Source organism: Suricata suricatta, chromosome 14, assembly GCF_006229205.1.
Source record: "Suricata suricatta isolate VVHF042 chromosome 14, meerkat_22Aug2017_6uvM2_HiC, whole genome shotgun sequence".
NCBI classification, from domain to species: Eukaryota; Metazoa; Chordata; class Mammalia; order Carnivora; family Herpestidae; genus Suricata; species Suricata suricatta.
The window spans coordinates 48,709,950-48,719,890 of NC_043713.1; the positions used below are offsets into that span (position 1 = coordinate 48,709,950).

General features: G+C 33.3%; 1 protein-coding gene across 3 annotated transcripts in view; it reads left to right on the forward strand.

Annotated features, from left to right (window-relative positions):
* ROCK1 (Rho associated coiled-coil containing protein kinase 1) overlaps positions 1-9,941 on the forward strand; it is a 160,915-nt gene that overhangs the window by 39,015 nt on the left and 111,959 nt on the right. For all 3 annotated transcript variants that reach the window (XM_029921780.1, XM_029921781.1, XM_029921782.1), the window contains exon 2: positions 1,487-1,568. In XM_029921780.1, coding sequence (XP_029777640.1) covers positions 1,487-1,568 — 82 coding nt within the window. The remainder of the gene's footprint in view (positions 1-1,486; positions 1,569-9,941) is intronic.

The following is a 9,941-nucleotide window of genomic DNA, read 5'->3' on the forward strand; positions in this document are numbered from 1 at the left end:
CTGAAGCCAGAGGCTTAACCGACTGAACCACCCAGGCGCCCCCATACCATACTGTCTTGATGATGACAGCTTTAGTAGAGGCTAAAGTCTGGGATTGTGATGCCTCCCATTTTGGTTTTCTTCTTCAATATTACTTTGGCTATTCAGGGTCTTTTGTGGTTTCATATGAATTTGAGATAGCTTGTTCTAGCTTTGAGAAGAACGCTGGTGCAATTTTGATGGGGATTGCATTGAATGTGTAGATTGCTTTGGGTAGTAATGACATTTTCATAATGTTTATTCTTCCGATCCATGAGTGTGAAATGGTTTTCCATTTCTTGGTGTCTTCCTCAATTTCTTTCCTAAATTTTCTATAGTTTTCATCATATAGGTCTTTTACATCCTTGTTTAGGTTTACTCCTAGGTATTTTATGGTTTTTCGTGCAATTGTGAATGGGATCGTTTTCTTGATTTCTCTTTTTGCTGCTTGGATTGGACTTTTCAAGCAGTCAACAGCATTCATATTATTACATGTTTTTTCCATGTTCAGTTTCCACCTTATGCAGTGATATCTTTTAGAACCTGTTTAAATTTGACTCTGCTTTCTGGTTTCTTAAGGAAATATTTTGAGTACTTGTGTTCTAAAATAGCTGAGTGATCACACCTGTGGCTTAACACAAAGTATAACGTCTGCATATCCTCTGGCTTTAATTTTTCTTCATCCTTTTATGAACATGACTGTACAGGGTCTGCAGAAGTGTGTCTTCCTTTGTTGCTTTTGTTTTTATTCTTGGACTCTGCTAAATTTCCCCAGCTAAATAAAATGAAGATTACTTGGGATTATCTGAATGTTCCTCCTGGTCCTGCCACGAGATAGGATATAAACTGAATAGATGTGTTCCCACTTCAGCAGTGATTGGTACACCTTCATACTGCTCTGCACTTGCTTAGATAATATTTAAAAATCCACTTAAAAGGAAAAGCCCTTGTTTCTCTGTTACTAATGGTTGTCCTATAAAGTGTTTCACAGAAGGAGAATTCTTATGAAAACCCAATGTATTTTTATAATTAAAAATGTATCTAAATGCAGAATTTATTTTATACCAAATAGCTACTGTTTAGTGACTACCTTGCCAAATATTTATAGTCACAAATATAGGCCATTTGTTTTTGATGAGTATCTCAAATAAAGGTAAATGTGTAAGGGAAAGGGAATTTCAGTTTCAAAGGGAAAGGGCATTAGTTGAAGTCATGTGTAGCCAATTTATAGTGATTTTGCTGCTTCTCAGACTGGGAGAGTTAGGAGGTAAAAAAATCTATATATGAAATAAAAACAATTTTTTCTTCTTCCCAGCACCCATGTAACCTTGTAAAAGGTGTTGAATATAAAATGCGTGAGAGGGGACAAACAAAATGTTTGTGTTGTGTATTATTCTTTACTCATAAAAAGGGAAAGTGTTCATAGTGTGATCCAAACAACTAACTTTTTGTTTGTTTATTTGTTTAGGATGGATTGGATGCTTTGGTATATGATTTGGATTTTCCGGCCTTAAGAAAAAACAAAAATATTGACAACTTTTTAAGCAGATGTAAGTAATTTTTTGTGGAGGTTAATGATACACTATAACAAAATCTTAGATAATTCAAGCCAATCTGTTTTTTTTTTCTTCTGGGTACTCTTTGGTATTTCATCAATAATTCCTACATAAAAGGAGTAGGAAATAAGAAAGAAACTGTATTAGTTTATTAATATGAGTGACTAACAGTAGAATATTTTATAAAATATTTTGCAGAAAAGGGAATGAAAAGTTAGTGGTTAAAATAAGTAAGTTGAAATAATCATATACATACATGCACATTGAATTTCAGTAGTGTTATATTTATTGTTTATTTTTCTTTTGTAAATTATTAGCTGTTTCAATACTTGCAGGTAAGAACAGATTGCATATGAAAAGCCCTCCTACCATTGAGATAATGAGAATTTTCTCCATGGAAGGTGGCTTTATATTAAATTTTATAGATGTTTTTCCTAAAAAGGTTTGGATTTTGATATTAATCATTTAAAATTTCATTAAAGAATTTATTAAGGTAGTTTTAAACTTTAATCTTAAAAAAATGACTGTAAGATATGATTGTATAATCTTTCCCACTCTGTTTTTTTATTTCTTTTCTGTACATAGTGATACATTCAGGTTAGGCTGGTTTTAAAATGTTAAAATTCAATTTTAGTTATATGTGTTTTGTTAGAAAATTTTATTTTTCTAAATAGTAAGATCTTTTCACTTAGCTCTATTTCTATATCATTTTAACACTTTGAAATCTTGCCTTAGAATTTTAATTTTTTTAATTAATTAAAGTTTTTTTAAGTTTGTTTTTTATAAAAACATTCAGCCTGATTTTATTTTGTTATTGATGCCAGAGTCCGAATTGAGATTTTTTAATGTATAAGTTTTCTTAATTTCTCACCTCTTACTGAAGTAACAGGAACATTTTATTACTGTTTACATTTGCTTATCAATCTACTCAAAAATAGAGCAAGAGAACTATAAAGGTGGAGAATTTTGACCATTTCTTATTTGATGGGAGGCAAAAAACAAATGCTTATTTGTACAAAGAGAGAGGGGCTTATGATTTTGTAAAATAGGCTAGCAAGGATTGGAACACATGATTTCTTTATTACTCATTTTACTATGCAATATTACTACTTTCATAATAGTAAATACAACTTTATGTTACATTTTATAAATAGAAATATCAAAAGCAACAGTAGAAATAAGTAAAATAAAATGAAAGTATAAAGCCTAAAGTAAACTTTTAACTCATAAATTTAGTTTTGTTTTTAAGTTGGAGAAAAGTACAGAGAATAACATAACAGAATTTTAGCAAATTGTATCTAGCATTATGTAAAAATTGTGACAAAAAGGGTTTATACCAGGATTGTACTGTAAAGTTTAAGGTTCAAAAATCAATTCGTGTAATTTACCATAGTAAAGTATTAAAAAAGAAAATCCATAATGTATCATCCAGGAGATGCATAAAAAGCATTTGATAAAACTAAGTATCCATTCATGATTAAAAAATATCTCTCTGCAAACTAAGGAAACTTCCTTACCCTGATAAACAGAATCTACAAAAAAAACCCTACAGTTAGATTGTATAATTGTGTATGACTAAATGCTTTTCTTCTAAGATTGGGAAGAGACAAGTCTGTCTTCTCTTACTACTTTCATTCAATATTGTCCTGGAAGTTGTAGAGAGTGCAGTAAGGTAAAATAAAGAAAAATCATATAGAATAAAAAGGAAAAAATAAAAATTCAGACAACACACGTTTGTATATAAGAAAATCTCAAGATTCTACCAAAAAGCCTACAAGAACTAATTAAGTTCCACAAAACTGCAAATTAGAAGATTAATATGCAAAAAGCAATTCTATTTCTATATATTAGTAACTACCAATTTGAAATTGACATAACAAATATAGCATTGTTTATAATAGAAGCAAAAACATGGCAAATTTAGGAATAAATTTGACAAAATATGTATCAGATTTATATACTGAAAACTATATAATATTACTGAGAAATTACAGAGATCTAAAAAAATGTATATTCAGTGATTCAATGTTCATAGATTGGACAATTCAATAATAATATGTTGAGAGTCCCCTATTAACTGATAAATAGAATCCATTACTCTCAGAACCTGAGAAGGCTCTTTTTCTATAAAGTGGCCTGCAGTTCTAAAATTCATATGAAAATGTGAAGGATCTAAAATAGCCAAAGCAGTTTTGGAAAGTAAGAGCAAAGTTGGAGAACTATACTACAAGATTTCAAAATCAAGACAGTATATATTAATGAAAGAATAAATACATAAAATAAATAGACAAAATAGAGAATTCAGAAATACATCACTGTCAATTTATTTTCGACAAAGGTGGCAAGGTAATTCAGAATGCAAGCCTTCACTTCATATACAGAAATTAACTCTAGGAAATAATCAACAAAACTAGTAGGCAACTGACATAATGGGAAAAGATAGTTGCAAATGACCTATCAGATAACGGGCTAGTATCCAAAATCTACAAGGGACTCATCTAACTACACACCCAAAAAATGAATAATCCAGTGAAGAAATGGGCAGAAGACATAAACAGACACTTCTCCAAAGAGGACATCCAGATGGCCTACAGGCACATGAAACGTTGGTCAACATCACTCATCATCAGGGAAATACAAATCGAAACCACACTGAGATACCACCTCACACCAGTCAGAGTGGCTAAAATGAACAAATCAAGAGACTATAGATGCTGGCGAGGGTGTGGAGAGATGGGCACCCTCCTACACTGTCGGTGGGAATGTAAACTTTTGCAGCCGCTCTGGAAAACAGTGTGGAGGTTCCTCAAAAAACTATCCTTAGAACTCCCCTGGGACCCAGAATAGCCCTGCTAAGGATTTACCCAAGGGATACAGAAGTGCTGATGCTTAGGGGCACATGTACCCCAGTGTTCATAGTGGAACTGTCAACAATAGCCAAATCATGGAAAGAGCCTAAATGTCCATGACCTGATGAATGGATCAAGAAGATGTGGTGTATATATACACGATGGAGTACTACATGGCAATGAGAAAGAATGAAATATGGCCGTTTGTAGGAAAGTGGATGGACCTCGAGGGTGTCATGCTAAGCAAAATAAGTCAGGTGGAGAAGAACAGATACCATATGTTTGCACTCATAGGTCTAACAGGAGAAACCTAATGGAAGACCATGGGGAGGGGAAGAGGGAAAGAGAGTTGGGGAGAGAGAGGGATGCAAAATCAAGGGTTATAAGGGGAGGGGGAGGGGGAAAAGAGGTGGTGATAATGGAGGAGGGCACTTGTAGGGAAGAGCACTGGGTGTTATATGGAAACCAATTTGATAGTAAACTATTTTTTAAAAATTAACTAAATTTTTTTCATAGACCTAGATTTAAAAGCTAAAATAGCACTTCATGAAGAAAACACAGAAAATATTTGTGACTGGTTAGGCAAGAATTTCTTAGATGGGACACAAATAGCACAAACTACTTTTATTTTTATTTTTATTTTTTTAATATTTTTTTATTTTTGAGAGAGAGAGAGAGAGAGAGCGTAAGCAGGGGAGGGGAAGAGAGAGAGGGAAACACAGAATTTGAAGCAGGCCTCCAGGCTCGTAACTGTCAGCACAGAGCCCGACACAGGGATCGAACCCACAAACTGTGAGATCATGACCTGAACCAAAGTCAGATTTTTAACCTATTGAGCCACCCAGGAGTCCCAGCAAACTACTCTTAAAAGAAGATAGGTGAGACTTCATCAAAATTGAAACTTTTTCTCCTCAGAAGACGTTGCTACGAAAATGAAAACATGAACCATAGACTGGGAGAAAATAGTTACAAAGCCTCTGAAAAGGGAAAAAATCATCTTTCAACAAATGGTGCTCAGACAACTCGATATCTATATTTAAAAGAATGAAGTTGGACTCCTAACTCACACCATATATAAAAGTCATTCAGAAATTAAGAACCAGACTATAAAACTTTATAAAGGAAAGCGTTGACATAAATTTTCATGATCTTGGATTGGCCGGTTTCTTAGATATAATACCTAAAGTTCAAGCAACAGAAGAAAAATAAGTAAAATGGACATCATCAGAATTAAAAACTTTTGTACTTCAAAGGACACTGTCAAGAGAGTGAAATGACAGCCCATAGAATGGGAGAAAATATTAGCATGTATTCCTGATAAAGGATTGGTATCTAGAATATTTATTTATTTATTTATTTATTTTTAATATTTTTATTTACTTTTGAGAGTACATGGGCAGGGGAGGGTCAGAGAGAGAGGGAGACACAGAATCTGAAGACAGGCTCCAGGCTCTGAGCTAGCTGTCAGCACAGAACCTGACATGGGGCTGGAACCCACAGACTGTGAGATCATGATCTGAGCTGAAGTCAGACGCTCAACTGACTGAGCTACCCAGGCGCCCCGGTATCTAGAATATTTAAGTCAGTTTTACAAGTCAACAGTAAAAAGACAATCCAATTTAAAAATGGGCAAGTTATTTGAATAGACATTTCTTCAAAGAAGACACACAACTGGCCAGTATGCAACATGTTTATCATTGGGCAGTTCCAAATTATGGCTACAGTGAGATACCATGACACATCTATAAGAATAACTAAAATTTTAAAAAACTGACAATATTAAGTATATGTGAAATTGTGCAACAGTTGAACTCTGGTACATTTCTGGGTGGTTTGTAAAATGGTAAGGCACTCTGGAAAACAGTGGATGTTTTTCTTATAAAATTATGCATTCATTTACCTATGATCCAGGAATCCCACTTATGGGTATTTATCCAAGAGAAATGAAACCAAATGTCCACACAAAGATCTCTATGAGAATATTTAAAGTGGCTTTATTCAGAATTGCTGTAAACTGGAAGCTGCTCAAATGCCCATCATTTAGTCAGTATAAATTGTGGTATACCCATATAATGGAATACTCAGCAGTAAGCAGGAGTAAATTAACTGATATGTACAACAATGTCAGTAAATCTCAAAAGCATTGGGGTAAGTGGAAAAGGCCAGGCACAAAAGAGTACATGTATCATTCTCTATATGATATAACATTCCCTTTTAATTCAAGTTATGTGAAATACTTCACACAGAGTAATAGATTTTCAGAGGATGATCATCATGTTTTACATTCTGCTGCAATTATATGGATATTTATAGCTTTTGTTAGTGAGTATATCAAAATTTTTACTAAAGGTGAATATTTGAATTACTTAGTTATCAGATAGTGATCTAAGATTATATCTGGAATATAGGATACAATCATTCTCTTTAGTAATTCAGCTGGAGTCTCACTAGAGTGTAACAGCTTTGAAGTATAGTAGTTTGAAATATTTTAAACTTCAGGCCTATTACAGACTGTTAATTTTCATCTCTTTGTATTGAAGAATGCTTACAGATTAAAAGGAAAAGAAGAATCTGACCATTTGACTGAATAATTAGTTAAATATAAAGACTTGCTTTTCTGGACTCTAGTGTATGATACCTAAATAATAAGGACTATCAAGAAAATGTTTATCATCTTCACGTAACTAATAAAGATTTTAAGGTGAATTTTAAGTCCGAGTTAGAGATCCACATAAAATGGTGGGAGTTAGTCACATTTTAGAAGAAACATGTTTAGGGGAGTGCATTGGGAGGAAGAGAAAGGAAAAATTTGGGAACAATGATTATGACTGTATATATTTGTAAACCATTATGAATGCCACAGATTTGGGGTATAAGATTCATAGTAGAAAAGCAAACTTATTAAACAAAACAAATCTAACAGTCTACAAGAAGATAATAGAGGAGGGAAGAGCAATGTCTGAGAAATTCCAAGAACCTGAGAGTAAAACTGTGATAGGAAGCATTTGTTTGGATAAAAACAAATTTAAAAACCTAGAAATGATATTTTATGTAGCATAGTATAGCTTTCCTAATATAGATTATAAAAGTGATATTAACTCTGGGATTCATGGTGTAGCAGCTGTGTCTACTTATAAAAGCATACAGAACAGTTGATAAAATTTTTATTTGCTTTGCCAGTAATTTATTTATTGACAAAATAATGGGAGTAATTGCTATTCTGAGTTTAATTGTGACCAAAAAAGCCTGATTTGGTTAGCATTTGGGATGTGATAGAGACCATGAAACATAAAGCATTCAGTTCATTTTAGACCAGGGTTTCTCCAAAGTGGCACTGTTGACATTTTGGATCAGATAACCCTGTTGGCAGGAGGGAGTGTCCTTTGCATTGTGTGATATTTACCAGCATCCCTGGCATTTACCTTCTAGTTGCCAATTGAATACTTTTCCCTCCCTCAGTTGTGACTGCAAATTGCTTTAGTCAAATCTCACTCCCAGCCTTTCATACAGTGTACTGTATGACCTTTCAAATTACATTCTATTTTTTATAAGTTTGTTTGTTTTTGAGAGAGAGAGAGAGAGAGAGAGAGAGAGAGAGAGAGAGAGAGAGAGAGACAAAGCATGAGAGGTTAAACCGACTGAGCCACCCAGGTGCCCCTATAGTTACATTCTTATCTGTACTGCTACTCCTTGTTTCCTTACACCTCCACCATACAGCTTACACTTACTTTTTAGAAAGTACTTTGGTATTTTCTCCATGGTACTTTTCAATGTTGCCCTCCTCATCCAACCTGGCGTGTAGTTTCATGCTATCTTGTGCACTTACCACAGTTAGGTTATATTTATTTCTGTCATTATTTGATTAGTATCCATTCCTCTAATTTAAAAAAAAAATTTTAACATTTATTTATTTTTGAGAGGCAGAGTGTGAGCAGGGGAGGGCAGGGAGAGGGAGACACAGAATCCGAGCTGCCCACCCAGAGCCTGATGTAGGGCTCTAACTCAACAAACCATGAGATCATGACCTGAGCCAAAGTTGGCTGCTTAACTCACTAAGCCACCCAGACGCCCCTCCATTCCTCTTCTTCCCTCATCCGTAGATTGAAAGTGTCCTGAGACCAGGGGCATTTGTATTTGTGTAGGAAAACCTGACTAAATATTAGGTACTCATTAAATATTTGTTAATGTGTTAGAGCTTAAATACTGACTTGTTAGAGATACTCTAGAAAGTATCTTTTTGTTAGTAGAGTTTGGATATGATCATTGTCTTTTTAGATGGTTTTTATTACCACATATTTCAACTGAATTGATAATAACAATACATATCTATGTGTTAATAATCATGAATAAATTAGTAGTTAATAGTTTGCCTTATTTGCTTTCTGGTCTTTTGTTCAAAATAAGATGTTAAGTTACATCCTAAGCTTTTGGGTTTATGTCTTCCTCTTTGAGATGTGAACAAGAGGCTAGAGTTGATACACCTTTTTAGTCCTTGTTAAACTTTCTCAGAATAGTGATTTCTAAAAAGATAGCCACCCACATAAAATCCTTAAATCAAAAACAAGCATACAGATAAATCAACAAACAAGCCACATATGACAAGAACAAAATAATTCCAGTTGAGATATATAAAATCAGTTTTCTTTCAGAAGTTTTTATTGTAAAGGGTAGATCATTGTATCATTGTATTAAGGGATAAATTACATTTATCATTGCTAAAACGGTTGTATTTAAAATTTTTATTTTTCCAAATAATTATATTTGGTAACTAATCATACAATATCTTAATGTTTCATAAAATGGAGTTTAACCTTTTTCTCTTTTCCTTCCAAAAATTAGATTGCACGGATTACAAATATTAAATTAGGTTTTTGTTTATATGTAAACAAGCAGTAATGATCACTAGAAAGTTTGTTCCTCTTTCCACTGTCTTGAAGTTTTAATGTCTTTACACTGGCATGTTACAAAACAAAAAATGCCTTTTTTCCATAATTTTAAGATTTGTAAAATCATGAAACCTTTCTGCTTCTTAAATGATTATTATGATAGCCAAATGTTACTGTTACCTTTAAATTAGCTATTCATTGGTCAGTGATTATAATCAGTAAGCAATTATCTTATGTTAAACAACATGAAGGAGAAATAAATTATTTTCAGTTCAGTATGTTCTCTTAATATTGTCAGTGTTCATCTAAGGAAGTAAAAGCAACTTGACTCTTTGCCTTAGCTGTTTGTAGAATTACACAAAAGGTACATTTTGCTCAATAAAAAAGGGAAAGGTTTTTTTCTTATGTATTTCTCTTATAATAATTCAAACAAACTATCACAAATTTTTATGACTTATAGAAACCCCCTTATTTTTTTTTTGGCTTTTATTTTATTTTATTTTATTTTTTCTCCATAATATTTTATTGTCAAATTGTTTTCCATACAACACCCAGTGCTCTTCCCCTCAAGTGCCCTCCACCATCACCACCACCTCTTTTCCCCCCTCCCCCTTCCCCCTCAACCCTCAGTT